General features: G+C 40.7%; 2 protein-coding genes across 2 annotated transcripts; both read right to left on the bottom strand.

Annotated features, from left to right (window-relative positions):
- Nucleotides 1–3,643: 3,643 nt before the first annotated feature.
- Nucleotides 3,644–5,279, bottom strand: LOC120557939 (GTPase IMAP family member 9-like). The gene is made up of 3 exons (XM_039798704.1): nucleotides 5,223–5,279; nucleotides 4,316–5,129; nucleotides 3,644–4,145 (listed from the first exon to the last, which is right to left on the bottom strand). The coding sequence occupies exons 1-3, from the start codon at nucleotides 5,263–5,265 to the stop codon at nucleotides 3,644–3,646; spliced, it is 1,359 nt and encodes a 452-aa protein (XP_039654638.1). The 5' UTR covers nucleotides 5,266–5,279.
- A 5,525-nt stretch (nucleotides 5,280–10,804) lies between these two features.
- On the bottom strand, nucleotides 10,805–16,284 carry chrna9a (cholinergic receptor, nicotinic, alpha 9a). The gene is made up of 7 exons (XM_039794659.1): nucleotides 16,037–16,284; nucleotides 15,724–15,869; nucleotides 14,382–14,536; nucleotides 14,111–14,291; nucleotides 12,288–12,639; nucleotides 11,187–11,767; nucleotides 10,805–11,081 (listed from the first exon to the last, which is right to left on the bottom strand). Exons 1-7 carry the CDS (start codon nucleotides 16,080–16,082, stop codon nucleotides 10,911–10,913), a joined length of 1,632 nt encoding a protein of 543 aa, XP_039650593.1. The 5' UTR covers nucleotides 16,083–16,284; the 3' UTR covers nucleotides 10,805–10,910.
- Nucleotides 16,285–20,833: the final 4,549 nt, after the last annotated feature.

The following is a 20,833-nucleotide window of genomic DNA, read 5'->3' as shown; positions in this document are numbered from 1 at the left end:
ACCAACCATGTGATGATTGTCTATGCATTTCATTACAATCATCTAACTATCAATCGATACAACTACTCTAAATGATAAGTAACTGTTGCATTACTCTTAATGCATAGTTGTACAACAATCCTCATGTTTAGATCATGAAAGTTTCAAGATAACAAGATTCATTGTCACGATTAGCGTGGCGCATGAACCTATTAGACTACATTATCTGTGGATGTAATATTTCATCATCATTCTTTACTGTAATGTACTACTGTTTATCAGACACTGTTTCTATGGTCCCATGTACTACTACTGTAATGTACTACTGTTTATCAGACACTGTTTCTATGGTCCCATGTACCACCTTTAAGACTATTTACAGTATTGACAGTACTGCACTGTATGGATGCAGGCCCTTGGAATTGCTTGTCCAGTTCTGCCAACTCGTTACTGATGATTGAGATATATACGTTACAGTATATATACTTTATATATAAAGTACTGTATATATACGACTATATATATATATATATATATATATATATATATATATATGTATGTATATATATACTCGTATCACATTGTTCGCCATGCCCGAAGGTTTTTTCTAAGATGTTTGGATAATGAAAACATCGACATGCGATATAAATGAGAACCTGTGGCCAAATCCCCAAGACAGAGTTGATGAAGATGTAGAATATAGTAATCTTGTAAAGTACAAGCAAGTTGAGGAACACTGCATTTGATGTTTTACAGTACTGTCTTTTCTTTTTTATTTCATAGCTATTTACTTTTGCTTTGATTCAAATAAACCTATTTTGTGATCGTACTGTATTGTTTTTCATCAATACATTTCAAATTTTGTTCAATGATTCCACTGTCTTTAGTATTCTCTTTACTACTGGAGTACTTTTACAGGGATGTATTTACATCTAGTACCATAATGAAACATGTATTGCCTATTTTGAACTACAATATTTAATGATTGTATGAACGATGACACAGTGAAACTATGGGTAACTTGTGTGTGGGTGATCTAAAGTAACGTTTCAATGGTATTTCACCATAAATATGTTTTTTGAACCAATGATTGCGCAAGTGCAAGATTTCTTTAAAGATATGAATGCACAATGCAATGTTTTGAACATTGGACAGCCTGTGTTACAAGTGATGACCGTTTTGAGTTTTGTGTCTAGAGTTTTCAAAAATGACGTCAAGGTTCTGAAATTAGTAGCAAAGTGATTATAAAAAACTGTAAATATAATAAAATGTTAATTTCATGCTCAAAATCACACATTGTAAACTAAACTCCAACACTAATTTTCAAAATACAATAATACACTAACAAATGTACTATGTCTATCAAAACAATGCAAACATGTCTCAAAATCAAATAATTCTTCCAAAACACTAACACATGTTCTCTCCCAACAGGAACATTTAGTAAATCATAGAACAATATCATACAAAACTCTAACATCCCATGGAATTACAGAAACTGCATTATTTTACGTGTCAGGTCTGCCCTTATATAACAGACAATGGTGATTGTATTGATCATAGATTGTGTTTTGCACTGCAGTTTCTCTTGAAGCCTCTCTAAATTTTTGTTTTGTTGGGTTTAGTACATGCATGCATATTTTTTTTTAAGATCATTTTTGGGGCTTTTCCACCTTTATTTGACAGGACAGCTAGGTGAGAAAGGGGAGAGAGAGAGGGGGGGGGACGACATGCAGGAAATTGTCACAAGTGAGATTTGAACCCTGGACCTCTGCATCGAGGCATAAAACTCCAAGTATATGTGCGCCTGCTCTACCACTGAGTCAACCCGGCCACCATTTTGTTTCTTTTGCTGCAGAGATTAAATACAAAAAATTAATGACCCATCTCAGAGTAGCTTTATAAATGTACGGTTTATGAGAAAAAAGGACACAGAGACAGAATTGTCCTGGTACTCCTCTTCCTCTCCCTCATGAAGGCATTTTTCTTATTTTCTGTGTTCATCTACAGTATATTGTTCAAATAGGTCCTCCTTTACTGTATGTACCATAGGATCATGCGATTGAAAGAACTTCAACACCTGAGTGTGTTTCCTAGAAGGGAATCAGCTGTGATTGATCTATTTGCATAACTTCAATCAGCTGTTTCTCAATAAATGCATGTATAAAATCCAGGGGATATATTTGAGTTTCAATTTATAATATGAACAGCTGTTCATTTTGACTTTAGCCTATAAGTTAGGTTTAGAACATTATATTATCTGTTCTGACTTACAGTGTGAAAGCATTTGTGAATTTGGCAATAAAAATCCATTGTTTTGGTCTTGGTGGAGCTTGTGTGTAAAAGAAATTTAAGCATTTTAAATTTGTGTTAACTGTATGCATTTTGTGTCAAAGCAACAAGACATTTGTTAAATGTATAGCCTACACAGACGGATGTTGTGCTAATTGTGTTAAGAGTTTAGGAAAGTTGTTAAAAGTATTGAAAAAAGTGTCATAGCGATCGTAAAAAACTGGAATAAGAAAACACAGTAAACTGCTGGTTAGCTTAGCTTATCTAATCTTATTTTATCTTAGCGTAAAGACTGGAAATGGGAGAAGCTAGCCTGGATCTGTTAGCCTATCAGCACCTCTAATCAGCAAAAACACACATTATGTCGTGTCTGTTTGATCCGTACAAAAAGTGAGTGAACGACATGTTGTGGTTAAGCCAAGGTAACTTCCTCTTCCTGTCTTGTCATCATGGCTATCTGTTTCCCCCTGCTACGCTAACCAGCTGCTAGCTGTGGTAGCTTCATATTTACAGTACAGACATCTAGACAGTCTTAATCGAGAAGATTAGTTAGAGAGTTAATCCAACTCTCAGCAAGAAAGCAAATAAGTGTGTTCCCCAAAATGTCAAACTAAAGTTTTGTTTTACCCAAGGCAGTATATTGTAATAGTATAGCTTTGCCTCTCATCTACCTGCTACCTTTAGGCAGTATTGTTTAGATAACATACCGCCATGACAGTGCACTCTAAATTTAATAATCCCTCTTCCCACAGCTTTCACTCACTCACTCACTCTCTTACTCACTCACTCACTCACTCACTCACTCACTCACATGCACACATCAACACACACTCAAAGACACGCTGCTGTGGATAAAAGCAGACTTTTCGGCCAGGAACACAACCAGATGGCACAGCTGAATTTGAGCATGGGTGAGGACACTAAAATAGCACTCAAGCAATATTTGATCTTTATTAATGGCAACAGGGTTTTGTTTGAATACAGATTTAGATGATGGTGACAGAGACAGACAGTCCAAAGCAAATAGGAGGACAGGGAGTTTATAATCAGATTATCTCCATCATTTTTGAGAGTTTGTATTATTTTTTATGCATTTTCTGATTTAGGACACACTGGAATTAAATCCATTTTGTTGAAATTAAATTGCTTTCATATTTATTTCCTTTCTTTTCCTAACTGGGAGTTAATGGTTGAATCTAGTAATAATAATAATAATAATAATAATAATAATAATTCAAAAGTCACAACATATTGTATCTTTTACATTCCTGAATAATAGGTAGTTAGTAGTAGTATGCTCATACACATATGCATGAAAATTAATGTATTTGTCCTGTACAATATTTAATCCATTTTAGAAATCTTCATGTTGTTACTGTATACAGCAGGGAGCTGCAACACTCTCTAAAGCTACGTTCAGCCCCACCAGTCCCATTTCTTGCACATATCCGGACACAGTCTCCACTGTGCTGTGTTTTTCTGCAGATGTCTTCTTGATTGTCTCGTTGCAAGGCTCAGAACACTTCTCATCGCACTGCCTTTTCAAGGCAGACGTTTCTGTGTCACACGTTTCTCTCTCCCTCTGCAGGCTTTCCTCCAGCTGTCTCTTGAGGTTTTCTTCACTCGCTTTTTGTTTATCAACTTTAATTCTGATGAGTTTTAGCTCCTGCTGGAGGGCCAGGACTCTCCTTTTCTCCACTCTCTGATTCTCCATCTGAATGTCCCTTTCTCTCTGGTTCTCCTCCGTCTTGCGTCTGAGCAGGTCCTCTATTTGCTTTTTCCTGTCCTCCTCCTTCCTGCTCTGCTCCTCCAAGCTCTGGCTGAGTTTATCCAGCTCTTTCTGCAAAGTGTCTCTCTTCATTTCCTCCCTCTGCCTGATGGCGCCTGCTCTATTTCTGTACTTTTCGGATTTTTTCCTCTCTCTCTTTTTTTTCCACTCTATCCTTTAGGATCTTTTCTCTCTTCCTTTTTTTTTTTTTTTTTTCCTTCTTCCCTCCTCCTCTTTTCTCTAAAAGCGCTTTCCTTTCTCTTCTCGCTCCCCAGCATCTTTTTCCCTCCCCCCTGAAAAAAAATTTTCTTCAGCTCCTCGATATCCATCTGGCTTTTATCCTGAACCATCTGTAGCTTTTTTTCATACAACTCTTTTATGGCTGCCTCCTGCTTCTTTTTTAAAAGCTGCTCCTTCTCATTCAGCAGCCTCCATTCCTCTTGCAGCTCCTGAGCCAGATCCTCCTCTGCTTTCTCAAGCATCTTGCTGCCATAGAACACTGCTCCATTTTCCTGCATCATGCTGTCCACTAAGGCAAGCAGCTCGGACACCTGGTTCTTGTTCTTGGAACTCTGGTTGTTGAAGACACAGTACCTGCCCCCACATCCGGCCACCAGCTCGACCAGATCCTTGCACTCATCTATCAGACAATCCTTCACGGATGTCCCTTCTTCAAGAAGGTCTCCATGGGTAAAAACCACCACAGAGAAACTCAAAGCATGGGAACCCATTGCTTGTTTGATCTGCCGCACCGCTTCCTTCTCCTCCCGAGTGCACCTCCCAATCTGAATAACAAGGAGGAACACATGGGGCCCAGGGTACAGGAGGCTAACACTCCTCCTCAACTCCTTCTGCACCTCCTGTGGTGTCTGTTGACTGTCCAGAAGCCCCGGAGTGTCCAGGAGTGTCAGATGTCGCCCACGGAATTCTCCAGCGACCCTGCGACAACGCTGGGTGACAGAGGAGCTGCTAACCTTTGAGTCAAAGACCTTACGGCCCAAGATGGAGTTGCCGGTGGAGCTTTTTCCGCTGCCAGTCTTCCCCAGCAAAACCATTCTGATCTCAGAGGAGGAGAAAGACATCTTCCTGCCTGAAGAGACAAAAAAAGAGCAAGGTTATGTTCAAATAAGAGAAAGACAGAAAGAAAGAATAGATTACATTCAAAACACAAATCCCAACTGACCTGCGCAGCCAATAGAAGACAGTTGCTTGCTAATGGATGACATTCTTTTTCTGGGCACTCTCCTCCATAAAGTGAGGACAAAAGAGAACAGCGCATCGCTATATAGATCCCAACATTGTGGGTGTGTCTGGCCCTATGACACGTAAAACCCCTCTGAACTCTAACCATCACTACCACCGTGTTTCTAATCAGTCTGAAGAACATGTGAGACAATAGTCTGTCTCTGTACATCAGCAGATCTTATCTCTGAGTATACACACTGAAGCAAGAGGCCATCCAGCTTCCAGCAGAGGCAAAGCTCTGGAAAGCAGGCTGAGGTACTGTACATGAGGAGCAGTTGGATCAAAGTCCAACAAGACTAGTCATTTGATTGTTGTGTCACTTTATCTTAAAAGTGATTAGTTGTTGTTTAGGAACCACGAGGGACCAATAAACTAGGCACTCTTCTGGCAGTGTCACACAGACCAGACAAACTGGCTCTGATCATACAACAAGACAGAAAGTCTACAGTCATGCTAGCAGCTCTGTGAAGCTGTACTTTGGCACAGCAGTGTTTTGAGAAAAATGCTATTGTCAACATGCTAACACGCTGACAAGCACTAAGCAGGTATAACGTTCACCATCTTAGTTCAGCGAGTTAGCATGCTAACAATTAGCACTAAACACGAAGTACAGCTAAGGCTAATGGGAATGGCATTAGTTTGGCAGGGCACAAACCAAAGTACTGGAAATTTTGACCTAATGGTGGCGCTAGAGGAAAAGTCCAAGGATCACCAAAGTTATTACACTTCTTCTTTAGGGGGACATGGAAGTGTGTACAAAATTCCATGGCAATCCATACAATAGTTGTTTATGCACTCCACTAGACAAAGGCAGAGGTCAGTCTGTGTGATGCTATCTATCAGACAAGTTATTGATTGTTTCCATGAGACGTCAACCAGTCTGGTGTCAATTCTTTGTGCCACAGACACAAGAGCAATACCATTAATAATTAAGAGTGGATTTTAAATGGATGATTGTGTTACTATTACTGTATTATTCTCTTTTTTTGTGACTTTATTAATTTAATCTACTGAAACTACTACATCTTAAAGCCTAAAAGGGTCTGATAACACTTCACAGATTCTCTGTAGTTTATGTCTCTTGGTATCATTAAGCTGTCTATTAAAAAAATAAATGTACTGTGTGTAAATGTACTTACATGTTTACTTTGTTATGCATGGAGTTCATTCACTCACTCAGTAAGTCAGCAACTGAATCATCTATGCTTATAGCACATCTGCATTCAAGGGGTGGGGGGGCATTGAAAGAAACTAAACCAGGTTCACTCATCTGCCTGTTGTACTGCTGAAAAGTGTTTAGAGCTTTGTGTGTGTGTGTGTGTGTGTGTGTGTGTGTGTGTGTGTGTGTGTGTGTGTGTGTGTGTGTGTGTGTGTGTGTGTGTGTGTGTGTGTGTGTGTGTGTGTGTGTGTCTGTGTGTGTGTGTGTGTGTGCGTGCGTGCGTGCATGCATGCGTGCGTGTCCTCTTAATCATTGATTGCAATGATTATATACATTTCAGTTTTCCTGAAAATATATATCTGCCTGTTGTTGTTATGAAGAAACTCAGGAGCAGCTCAACTCTGGATACATGAAGAAGTTCAGAAGATGTTGATGATTTACACAGAAGCATTTAATTAAATCTAAATCGAGGAGATTTAGGATTAAGCAGTACGGTTGAACCACAATCTAGTGTTGTGTAGTGCCATCTCAACTTTTTCCAATGAGTACTGAGCTCATGCTGGAGGTGTAGCTGAACCTTCAATGCAAACAAAGACATTACGCTGTAAACAAATATGAATCCATGAATCCAAACACCTCAGCACAGACTGAAAACAATGTCAGCCGGACCATACCGCAGTAAAGCCTATATCCTTACGTGTGTGGATTTATTCAACAGTGTGTGTGTGTCTGGATGTTATCTAATTCCAGGGACCTTCAGAGACAGAGACACACAGGCCCAATCCTTTCTTATCATACAGCTGCTCAGTCTCCCTCAACTCTAAAGACCCAGAGTTGACATATGGCCAGGGGGCCAGGGGTCCGTTTCGTTTATCGGTGTTTTTTGCCCCCAACGGTGCCTTCCAGGCAGCGCTGCCTGGAAGGCACCGAGGGACTGGTTATGGTTAGGTTTGGGTTAAAATGCAGTATTGGATTTACAATAATTTATTTCTTTTTATTTGTCTCTCACTAGTTTGTGTCCAGGGAACTCTACGTAAACGTTTAAAACACGTTTCAGAGCGAGGCACACTTTTCTGACGGCTCTGTAGCCTATAAAGTGGCTTTACCAATCCGCATCAACAATGTTGTAAAGAAAACTGCCGTTTGCAAAAAAAAACAATGCGACACAAATAATGTGCTGGGATGTAGAGCATGTCCACGATGGGTGACGTTAGTGATATGAGGACCGATAAGGTTATGTAGGCTACATAACTGACAGACTAGGAAGAAAAACGATACCGCTTATAGGTTATCTGGAAATGAAAATGCATCTATAGTCGGGGCCTCAATTAGCCTAGAAATCTAGACGCACCCTAGCAACAGCAAATTCAATTTTGCAGCCAGGGGGGTCTAGGAACTAGGGCTGGGCGTATCGATCTAAATATCGATAGTATCGATACCAAGATGAGTATTGGTATCGGATTGATACTGTCGTGATGAGATCGATACTTTTGTTGCAGTTTCTCTCCGAGTTCATGCAAGCACAGCGTCTCTCCAATTCTGTGCGCAGTGTGCAAACAGCGCACCTCTCTCACCTCTCTGCTGCTGCTGGGAACAGCGGTCTTCTGGAAGACTTGGAGTTAAGCTTTTCTTTGAGAAAAGAACAAAGAACGGCACAGAAATCATTCTTAAAAAAGGAAGATGTGTTTCGGAGTTTTGCCGACCGGATACGGCAAAAGTTTAATCTATTAACTAGCTTCGCTACCTTCTTCGTTGCTCTGCCTGGTTGTAGCGCTATCCTATTACATGCAGAGGGAATTTGAAAGACAACCGTTTATCCTGCCCCTCGGATTGAGCCCTGTCAGTGGTGAGTTCCCAGACCCAACATCTTGATGTGGGTCTGGCTTGTCAGGCTAGGCCTCAGTATCATCTTCCGACATATGTTTAACTCCCTGCGGAGTAACACAGCTTCTTCATCAACGTGAACGTCGACACAAGGAAATGCCATTTTCGGAACAAAAATATTTTATAGTAAGTCTGCCTAACATGGTTAATAAACCAACACTGTTATTTATTCATGCAGATAACAAACTGAGTTAAAATGCACCTGATACAGACTGAATGAATGAATGAGGAAATGAATGCGCGCTGTGTCAGAGGGAGGAGACTGAGAGAAACTTGAGGTTTCTTGAAGAAAACCTGCTCCTGACCACGTTAGGTTCACAGGCTCAGTTACCATAGTTACTGACTCTGAGGTTACGTTACCTCTCTTTCTGAAACGGGCTGGAGTTACCCCTCTCTCTCAGGTTTGATTAACCTCTTTTTCTGAAACGGAAAACTCATTGTTTCCCTCATCTCAGGGTTAACAAACTCAGGGCTAGATTTATCAAGCCGTTTGCGCCTGTTTCCAGGCGCTAATTGGTCGCAAAGACGGACGTAACCGATGCGGGCTATTTACAAACAGGGCGCACTTGGGTAAAATCGCAGATTGTCTGCCACATGAGCGAGAAGAGCCAAGTTGCGCTTTCAATATGCGTTGGTGGGAGGGTCGTGGGGAAAGTGGGAGTTCCACCCAAAAAGGTTGGAGGATAAGCGCAAAGTTCACCTAATTATATATTCCGTGGTATTTACAAAGACTGTCAGTAAGAGCGCGCCTCTATTCTGCGGGGGAAATTCTCCGCCTCTTTAAACCAGCCGCAATCGAGTTTCCTCGTAGACCTTTATGCCGCTGGTGAAATGGCAACAGCAATTTGAGCAAGACGAAGACATAGGCGAGGCTGAAAATATTTTTAACAGAAGAATCACACTTTGTCAGTGAACACAACATAATTTAGCGTTACAGATCAAGCAAATGCAATATTAGAGTTACTGGAAGAAATCAAAGATGAAATTGAATCTCCCACTCAGCGTAAACTCCTCGCTACATTACAAATATTGGCATCAGGATCTTTTCAAACAGTCATAGCATCAGCAGTGGGAATATCGCAGTCTGCACTCAGCCATATCATAGCACCAGTACCGCTTTGCTACAGCGCAATTTACGGTATAGTGGGTGGAGAAAGACGCTGATTGCCTGATGGGTGTCAGGGTTGATAAATACTACGCAAACTGTGGAAGCATAGCGTGCGCTATTACCGAACTCGCATAAACGGACGCAGCGCAAACTGCGCTAGTGTTAGTAAATCTAGCCCTCAGAGTTTTCACTAAACCGGCTTTCTGGAAAGGACCCCTGGTCTACAAGTGTTTCCAAATTGAACATGTTGGGCTTTAACCTTTGACTTGAATATGCCTTAGGGTACTACTAGTCTCAATTTAGCGCATGAGTGTGTAAGCTAAAAATTCTACCACAACTCTAACCTCTCTGCCCATGAAGTTGCTAATGGATTCCTGCTAATAGTGTACATTCACACTACTGATAGTGGTTATTAGTTCATCTTTCTAAACAGATTGAGGGAAATTAATTCCTGTGTATGCAAAACCAATGATTTCACAGAAAATGTATGAAGCAATGAAAAGAGATTTTGTATGCAAAAGAAACAGAAATGGACAGTTTTGTAAAGTGTGTACATACATCATGTATAGCAAATTAGATTTGTACCATAACGCAAACTGCTGTGACAGGGAGTAAAACCATATTTAATAACAAGTTATCAAAGGTTTTATTTTTTACTGGACCAATAAGCAAAGCCTAAGTTAGACAAAAGGTACAGCACATCCACCGTTCACGCTCTGGGGGTAGCCTTTAAGGTCCAAACATCACATTAAAAAGTTAATTAGAAAGGTAAACATTCACGCTTTCTCTTCAAGTTTGACATAGAAGTATTTAACAATTTATGTAAACCAATTTCTTAACACTTAGACAAGAAAAACACCAAAAGGTTGTTTCATAAGTATTTAAGGTTAATCTGCTGGTGCTCTTATTGTAACGGACTCTGGAAAATAGCCTCATCTGGTTGCCTAAAACGTATTGTAAGTAATGTAATGCCTATAGCTGGATGTCAGGCTGTAAGTTAATCCATAATGGAGAGGCCATGCATGTTCAAGCGAGGCCTAGATTGTCTTACCGCTCTACTGCTCTGTCACACATGCATGCACACCTGACGTTAACAAACCGGGAGGCTTTGATGAATTTCTGTGTTTGTGTGCGTGTGTGGTTAAACAGATAATTTGTGTGCAGTGACCTTGTCCTCTTTATGTCAAAGCACAAAACAACAATGAACCTACACAACCGCCCACACACACACACACACACACACACACACACACACACACACACACACACATATACACACACACACACTCACACACAGACTCTCACACACACACACACACACACACACACACACACAATACAATACAGTACAGTACAATACTGACACACTTATAAAATAGTTGCATTAAAGTAAAAATTAGGTGAATCATGAGGTCCATCAGTGACGGAGGATGAATGTTATCATGGTGGTAAAAAGATGATGAGGAAGGAGGCCGTCAGGATGCCTTGGCGATGATGAGGATACTCATGAGGAACACCATGACAAAGAAGATCCACATGAAAAACCTATCCATCACCTTTGCAACCTTCTTCCACTCTGCTGCCTTGACACAATTAGCTTTCTGCTCGCGGAAGCAGTTGGCGATGTACTGGATGTTCTTCACCACCTGAGGAAGAGACAGATAGAAGAAACTAAAGCAAGCACTTCAGAAGAAGAGGAGTAATCAGATAAATGGGTAAAGTGAGTAAATGGAGATGCTGTGGTTATGCACCTGTTTATGTTGGAGGCAGGGGCAGCAGCCGGGGCAGGCTGGGACTTGAAGTTTCTCCGTGGGATAGAGGACCTGATCCTTCAGCCCTCCGTTCAGGTGCTTGAGGTTTTGTGGATGGTGGGGGGTCTGGTAGTCCAGTTCAGCCCTCCTGATGTGGTGGTAGTGCTGTCTGAGGTCTCGCTTTCCCTCGCCCTTCTCCAGTCTGGAAGCGTGGTTGTAATGGGGACGGCTATTGTTGGCGTTGCCGTTCGCCTGGCCTTTGTGATGATGCACACCGTGGCCGTTGCTGTACTTGTACGGGTCGCTGTCATGATGGTAGTCATGGAAATGGTCATCGTTGTAGCTGCACTGATCGTTCACAGGTTTCTCGGGGTACAGCGGGGTCCTCTCACTCTCCGCCGTGGTGCAGTTCTCCCCCACCTCATAGACGAAGAAGATTTTGGACATGTAGTCTATGATGAGCACCTTAGCCCAGTGAGGGACCGGCTTGGCCTCAGCACCACAGAAATGAATGTTCATGATGAAGATGGTGAGAGAGGTGGAGGCCGTGATCATAGTCATTGTGGCTATGTAATACTTACCTAGAGGAGAGGACAAAGGACAGGACAGATTTATGAAGAAGAAAGACAACGCATACACAGCAGCCCTAATGTGTAGACTACGAGACTGAACATTCATTTCATCAGCAATGATCTGGAAAGGCATGCCATGTAAATCTGGTGTCCTAGATACATCTTTAAACATAGACATATTAACCTATTTAACAGCCAATTTAGTCTACAAGTTGCATTTTTGAGTTGTATATGGACGCCCATTTGTGCCAGGAAAATGGATGAAAAGTAACCCATAATAAATATACTCATGGTAAGTCAACATTATGGACATGATAAGTCAAACGTTTGCCTTGCTTAGTCAAAATTGAGTCAAACATATGAGACACTAAGTCCAAAATCTAGACTTAGTCTCATAATGTGGACTTATCATAAATATTGTATCTTTACAATATCTTTATAAACCATAATGTTTCATCCATTGTATTATTATATAGTTTAAATAGTTCAATAATGAGGCAAAACTAAATGCAGAGAGAATAATTCCAACCTATATAGGGCATGCTCTCTGCAGGAGGCATGCTCTCAGCCACCAACAACTGGAACACAGTGAGCGCCAGCAGCACTGTGACACCGAGGGAAACCTTCTCCCCTGAGTCGGCCGGCAAGTAGAAGCCCAGCGGGGCCAGGAACGAGATGAGGAAGCAGGGCAAGAGCAAGTTGAAGATGTAGAAAGAGGAGCGGCGCTTCAGGAGCAGGGTATAGGTGATTTCAGTGTAAGGGTCGGAGCAGCAGCCGTACATCATGACGTTTCTAACTGCCGGCATGCCGTGACACTCCCACTCCACGTTCTCCACAAAGTCGGACAGGTCCCCACTGTCCATCCCCAAACTGATGTCCACCTGTGTGGAGTACACACATTGTGGGTATTAACACGTGCAAATATGCTAATGTCATGTGGATGCAGAAACTAACAACCAGAATTCCCCACATATAGTTTAAAAACCAGACGTTATTCATTTTTTATTCATGAACTAAGGCCAATAACAGGCAGTAAGCAAGATGGTGGGACATTACCTGTATGTCTTTTTTCCCCCGAGGATGGCAAAGTCATGACCCGCCCTACTCTCCCTGTGATTGTTTCGGTTGGTTAGGTTTGGGCATAAGGAGTGAGATTGGTTAAGGTTAGGGTAAAAACCACCTACCAGGGTTCACCAATCAGAGTAGTGTGGGTCATGCTTTCACCACCGTAGTTAAAAATATTGCAACCCGTACTGATTACCAGGGCTAAGAGATAGATAGATAAACAGATACAGTGTTCAAACTATACCATGGCCTTTGGGAGAGCCCACTTTCTTTTTTTTTTCACCGGGGGGGTCGTGCACTTAAAAAGATACATAACAGCTACAAGTGTGCACTATACAGGATTTACCCTATTATACTTTATCGACAGGAATTGATAGGTCAAACAGCAAACAGACACCCACAAATAGTCTATAAACAAAGCCTCAGGCTGTCTTTGAGATTTCACATGAACAACGGTTAAAGTTACTCAGGCTACAGAAGAATACCATAGTTCCTCCGTTCAATTAGGCCTAAGCGACGCACCCCAAGCTTCCATCCTTAACCATTTTGCCAGCAGCGTGTTAGCATTTGAACAAAGTGTCCACAGTCTGTGTGGACTGTACAGTACTGCCTGAGGCCTTTTGGAGGAGCAACACTTAGGTTTTAGCTTGTCTAATCCCTGCAGGGGAAACGGTCACTAACATGGTGTTCTTCATGTTTATACTCTGCAAACAAAAGTGTATTGGCATTGGGAGGTGCACCTGGAATTGCTTCCAGCCTGAAAATAAACAACAAAAAATGTGAAAAGGTGAAGGGAAAAACATGCAGCTGTTAGCTTTTGCTACTTAAAATGTTGGTTCACCCAAATTATATTAAAAAAAAAGTTAGACAAAAGATGTTTTGTCATTTGGGTGAATGAACCCTTTACTGCTTCAGTGTCACGCTTTGCCCTCCTTGAAACCTCAAAGTTTGAAAGTGATTTAAACCTGCAATAACTGATTTCTTGGTCACTTGGGGGCAGCATAAACAAATTGTGAACACAACATTAACATATCATCACCTTTTAATAAGCAAACATACCATACCAATATTTTAGAAGCTACATTTGAAGGTCATGAGTGTGGGCAGAATATCACTTTTAGGGGGGTGTTCCTCTCAGGAGCAGTCACGATCGATTCATTAGACTTAAGCATTTACAGCCTTCTAAATAATAGACAGTCTTAAACTCAGAATATTAACTGATTCAAACTAGATAGAAGGTGTGATCCCTTTCTCATTCACCCCTGTCACTCCCCTTCTTAAACACACCTGGTTGCCATTGTAGGTCCAGGAGCCAAAGGTGAGTTTGCATTGCTGCCAGTCGAAGGGGAAGTAGGAGACGTCCACCACGCACGTGCTCTTTGTGATGGCTGGAGAGTCCCAGACTATCTCTCCGTTATACCGCAGCTTCACATTAGTGCTGGATTCACCTGAAGAGTCCTCATCTGCCCTACACAGACATAAAGAGGAAACGACACATCAGTCAGATACACACACTGCTGCATTATAGGTGCACTGCGAGCTGTCTCTTGTTACTGACTTGTTGTAGAGGACAATGTCCGGCTTCCAAACTAGATCGCTGGGGATGTTGATCATCTCAAGGTCATCATAGTCCTCCTTGTTCCACTTCAGGTAGGCGTCATGCCAGACCAGCCTGATCCACAGGTATGTGGTTAACACCTGGTTCCTCTCATCCTACACACACACAAAGACATTGAAAAAGAGAGATAGGTAACATCAAGTTCCAATAACTAATTCTGACAGACTGACAGATTCACATTCAGACTGGATGCAGTCCATTCTTTTAAAGATAATTTTTTGGGGTATTTTAGGCCTTTATTTCCACATGACAGATGAAGACATGAAAGGGGAGAGAGAGGGGGGGAATGACATGCAGCAAAGGGCTGCAGGTCAGAGTCAAACCTGTGGCCACTGCGTCGAGGAGTAAACCTCTCTATGTGTGCGCCTGCTCTACCAACTAAGCTAACCTGGCCACTAGCCCATTCCTTTTACTCCAGTACAATGCTATTCAATGCTGGCCTCTAGTGGTCTCTACAGGAACAGAAGACTGAAGGCAGCACTTTGTACAGTGTGAGAGCCAAACATTTGTTCTGTATCTTAATCTCGCTTTGCCAGACCCTCCTCCAAAGCGCGCTGAAGGAAGTTCTGGCTACTCCACATAGCATTCAGGGATGGGAGGAAAATGTGCTCTGGTTTAATGGCATTTCTTTAAACCAATCAGAATTGTCATGGGCGGTGCTAAACTCTGCACAGAGCCGCTGCAAAATAGTTGTGCAAGAGAAAACTCAGATTGGACAGATAGTCTAGCTAGCTGTCTCAATTTACCATGTAGAGATCTGAGGAGCAGTCAACAATAGTCTTCATAAATCCACCACAAAGAAAGCGGAAGAAAACGGAAAATACATGCATCCGGCGGAACGCAAAGGATATAGACTATGTAGCTCTTAACCATGAGCACATTAAAGGGGCACTCCACCGATGTACATGTTAATTCATTAGTCACTGGGAGGACTACACAGCCTGTGGCGCTAGAGGATATTTGTCAAAGTCTGACTCAAGTGACATCACCCAGGTATCTCACCTCGGGAACGGAGACTGCAGATATGTAACTGAAAGCTTGAGTTACAAACTGGAAGTTAACCAGTCAGGGAGGATCTAACAAAACAGGCGATAGAGTTGCATAAAGGGACTCAAGTGTGGGACCCAATGTTTTTGGAGGTACATGGAAATTCTTGGCCTCTGCTGCATTTATTCGGACCTTTTTTTTTTTATCTTCTTCGCAAGTAAATGGTCGTATATGCATATTAATACCTCTAAATCTATGCTGAGTAATGAAATGTATGAGTTTCCTCTCTACTAACCATATCTTTGATCTGTGACAGGGTGATCTGCAGGGAGACATTGAGGGCTTTGTCTGTTTCGTCCACTGGCCTCAAAGCATTGGAGTAGTCCTCCATCAGGTCAGCCAGAAGTTTTCGGGCATAATGACCCTGAGCACCATGGGACACTGAGGGGGAAAGTGGAGAGCAGAGGGTCGTTACAGCAGCAAAGGTTAAAAAAGGCTAAATGTCAGGGAATTGCAGAGACAAGAGCAGAAAACAAGTCAGAGTTGGCTTTAAAATATCAGTCAGATATAAAGATCAAACCACATATGATCCATCATGCAGAACTGACCTCGCACCAAAAGGCAGATCCAAACCATCAGCACTGCCTTCCTCATTTTCAACCAGTCACGAGCGGAGGGATCAATTATTCAGCAAAGCAGTCGCTGAAAAAGCCTGGATCCAAATCCAGAGCATCACTTTATTCTGATCTCCATTCTCCCCTGCTGACGCTGAGCAAGACCACAGAAAATTCTTAAAATGTTACATCCTGTAAGAAGCTCTGAATGCTTCGGTAGTTGTTAGACGCAGTTTGCCTCTCTGCCGCTGTCTCTCTGTGTGTGATCGTTGCTCTGGAACAGGACCTGGGGCTATCACACACACACACACACACACAAACACACACACACACAAACACAGGTACACTGCAGTATCACATTGCTCACAGGCACTGGGTGAAATATGATGCCTGCAGCCCTATCCACTTGTGTACATGACCACAAGCTGTACCACACACATACACACACGCACGCACATACACACACACACACACACACTGAACCATTACTGCATTACACAGCTAACGACATATGTCAGTCACACATACAGTGACACTTTCTTACCTATCTCAGGTCATTCAAGATGAACACACACATGTCATGACACATGTCATACACATTACATGGCAATGAACTTCATACAGATCAAGGATCAGGTTTCACCCTGTAAATTGAAATCTTTAACATAAGTACAGTAAAGCTGTACTGTGGTTGTAAATCAGTAATAAGAGTAGATTATATCCTCTCTGTGTCTCTGTGCAAGAGATCAGTGACCAGAAACAGAGGCCAACTGATTAACTTTGTAATATTGGCCAGCAGTCGTGACATCTTTAAGGTTTAACGTATATTTATTTAATTAATTATTGTTAAATACTGCTGATTATCATGCATGGTTGTGATGTTTTGATGGACTTACATGCCAGTGGAAAAACAATCCCACTTGTCACTTTTACCACTTGGTCATTTTAAGATACAAAATTGTTGTATTGTTGTGGATGTTGTGTGTAGTTGTAGTTGTATAGTATCTATCTATCTATATATTGAACGTTAGATATATATATATATATGCCTGTAGGTTCTTTTATATATTATGTATCTATTACGAGGCAGTTGTACCTGGAAGAGAAAAGATCGTGATTTTCTTCAAAAATCTTTATGTTTTTTACTTAAATTTACATTTGAATCTGTGCTGCGATTACAGTGAACCACTTCAAAAGAAGCAGACAGGGTCCTTGCAGCTTACAGTAAATCAAAACGTTTGTAGCAAACAACAACATCAGTAAGAATTGTTACTGACATTGTTCTACTCTGTTATTTTGCAGAGTACTGCACACGGTGATGTGTTAATGTGTCACTGAGTTTCTGTGGTACTGAGCTAGCATAGGACAGGTGTTTCCTGTGTGTGTGTGTGTGTGTGTGTGTGTGTGTGTGTGTGTGTGTGTGTGTGTGTGTGTGTGTGTGTGTGTGTGTGTGTGTGTGTGTGTGTAGGTGTGTGTGTGTGTGTGTGTGTGTGTGTGTGTGTGTGTCTGTGTGTGTGTGAGAGAGAGACATGCAGGCAGATAAGGAGTAAATGTGTGTTTGTAGTATAAAGTATAATATAATGCATACACTGTACAAAAAGAAGAGGCACTGTGAGCTTGTAAATGGGAATTATGGAGTACATCAGGGGTGTGCACGTCTGTGTTTTTTTCAGTAAATTGGGGAGAGAGTGGGGCAGAAGACATTGGGGGCACTTCAGAGGGTGAGACAGTGATAGAACAACAGAAAGGTAGAGACACAGAGAACAACAGAAAAAGCAAAAAGCAGTGGTGTACTAACAGCTAAGGAAGTGTGTGTGTATACTGTAATACAGCAATGTCTAGTGAACAATGCTCCTCTGCAGTCGTAGAAGTCATTTTTACAGTATATACAGTATACAGTAAGTTGTGTGGTTGACGTAAAGTCTGCTGACATTCTATATTTTCCTTATAGTTAACAAATCACATTAGAAAACAAACGCAATAATGAACCAATCCTACTAACAACTATTCTATGTAGCTAAAGCCTGATGTATTTTACTTTATGACACATAGTACAAGGTTGCATACAACTGAGCAGGGGGTTAAAAAGTATTCAGATCTTTTACCAGTGTAGAAATACGGGTAACAGGTAAAAGTCCTGCATTTAAAATGTTATTTAAGTAAAAGTACAAACGTATTGCAATCAAAATACACTTAAAGTACCAAAACCAAAACCAAGTAAAAGCACTCATTATACAGAATGGCTCATTTCAGAAAATGTGAATAATATTATTGGATTATAATTATTGATGCATTAATATGTTCATCATTTTTAATTTTGCAGCTGGTAAAGTTGGGGGTAATTTCAAGTACTTTATATACTGCTGGGTAGCTTGTGAATTCTCCCCCCAGGGATCAATAACGTTTTATGATTCTATTTTGTATTGTTAATCTTACCTTATCTTAAGTGCCTTACTTACAGTAGTTGAGTAAATGTACTCCGTTACCTTCCAACCCTGCAACTGAGAATTAGCTGATAAGAATGAGCTGATTTATTTGTCATAGTCAGAAAAAGCGCAGCTGTAGCAGATTAATAATGGCTCTGTTTCATGTAGGTTTAGCACTAAACCATGTCAATGAGTACAATACCAGAACCCTGGAACAACACCTAAATGAAACGAGGTCATTACTAATGTTATTAGTTACTGTACATAATGTGCACCTCTGCTATGACATGTCAAAATGTCTGCTGTGAAAAAGGCTAATATCTCAGAATGTGTGCGTGTGTGTGTGTGTGTGTGTGTGTGTGTGTGTGTGTGTGTGTGTGTGTGTGTGTGTGTGTGTGTGTGTGTGTGTGTGTGTGTGTGTGTGTGTGTGTGAGGATGAGGCATTGCGGTAGTTGTGGGAGAAGAGAGCACAATGAGAGATGAAAGATCTGGCCACAGCAGGCACTCAAACATGTTAAACTCAAAGCGTTTTCTCTTTGTCACTTTGTCAAAACTACAAACATGCAGACAGTATTTAAACGATAAATAATAATATAATAATGGATTATATGTAGTAAATTCAATAGGAGAGCTGTTTTGTGAATTAATCTGAACAGACTTGGGGTGTCTGTGTCAGATGTTTAGTGTCCTAAACAACTTGTAAAAAGACAATAATAATTTGAGGTTTATGGTAGTAAAATAATAATAAGTACTATGATATATATCATTTCCAATATTAAATGGTTCATCAGTATGCTCTAAGAAGTTTTGGTATTTTGTCATACTATGTCAAGTGAGAAAGACTTGATAAAGTTCATACCATGTTCATGTAGACTGTCCTGTGCACTTGTTATGTACATGACTCTGTATGATGAGTGTGGATGTATGGTTATGTATTTAAGCACATAAGTGTGTGCACATGGACAGAATGAGTAAACGTGTGTGAGAACTGAGTAACTTAGAGTCGCTGTGTGTGTTTGCACAAGTTTGACTTTATAATGTGTGTTGGGATGTGGTTAAGGGTTTTCAGCGTATCCTTGAAAAGCCTGTATTGTATCTCTCATCCTCAGCAGCTACGAACACCACATTAGACAGAGAAATGTAGAGAAAGAGCGGGAAAGAAGCATGGGGGGGGGAAGGAACAGCTTTTCTGAGCTTTTTCCTGGTTCTTTGCTGTTCCTGGTCGTCTTTTTTTGTGCTTTCATTATCATTCAGCTACAATAAATCTTTTAACACAGCCTTCATCCTCTCACGTCCATATTCAAACCTCCGGACACACACATAGAGACCTACATATGTCACATTTAAGGACATAAAACTTATTCTGTACTTACTTATATACAAGACTACACTGGTGTGTATTAGGTTCTAAGGATAAACCATCCATAAAACTTGACTAGGAGAGATACAAAGATTTAAAGTCACACGTGGGATCTACTACCTTACGTCTCCATCTCTTCTCTATTGTGGGTCAGGCCAGGTGCGTTGTGTGTGTATGTTAGCTATGCATTGTCACACAGTCAAACAGCTATGTGTTGTTTTTATTGACTAAGCTGTCTCTCGCAATCTTTGTTACCTTTTCACTAAGATAATTCTATTTATTAAGTATGCAACTCTTCCGTTATTTTCATGTCTTGCCACTCAATTAAGCATTTATGAATACTGTATTAAAGACACACATGTCTGACAGCATTGTTTAAAGGCTTCGTAAACAAAATTGTATGACCTACTCATCATTCAACAAATACCCTTTGATAATCTGGTCAGAGTCAAAGATGTGATACCACTCCAAAAAAATAAAATCGCAATTTAAATCATACATTGTAAAAATGTACAAATCACATTATTTGTATATGAATCTAATATAATGTGAATTCTAATACAGATTTCATACATAGGCTTGGTAAATGGTAGTGAAATACTCCATAGTGTATGTGTTTTGATATGACATATATGGGATACAAAAGATGTAGTATAAGTATGTACATCACATATGAAATCTGTCTGGAAGTGGCCAAAATAATATAAGCTACAAAACACCTACAAAGTGTATACATTATACTTTTTATATGATTCTTATGGAGTTTATTTGGGTTCAGACAAAGTGTAAGTCAAGAAAGGCAGAAAAGGGAACTCTTATAATAAATGCACACTTATATTCAAATCCAATGCAAACTCCCTCAAAAAGATAGAAAGGGAAACCAAGGGGAGATAACGCAGCCATCATTAGGGAAAATTACTATTTCAAACACTTATTTTAGATTATTTCCCAGTTTTTTTTTTACGTAATGGGTAAAATTGTATAGATATAAATTAAACAATACTG

Source organism: Perca fluviatilis, chromosome 1 (genome assembly GCF_010015445.1).
Source record: "Perca fluviatilis chromosome 1, GENO_Pfluv_1.0, whole genome shotgun sequence".
Classification (NCBI taxonomy): domain Eukaryota; kingdom Metazoa; phylum Chordata; class Actinopteri; order Perciformes; family Percidae; genus Perca; species Perca fluviatilis.
This window is presented reverse-complemented; position numbering and strand designations above follow the sequence as displayed.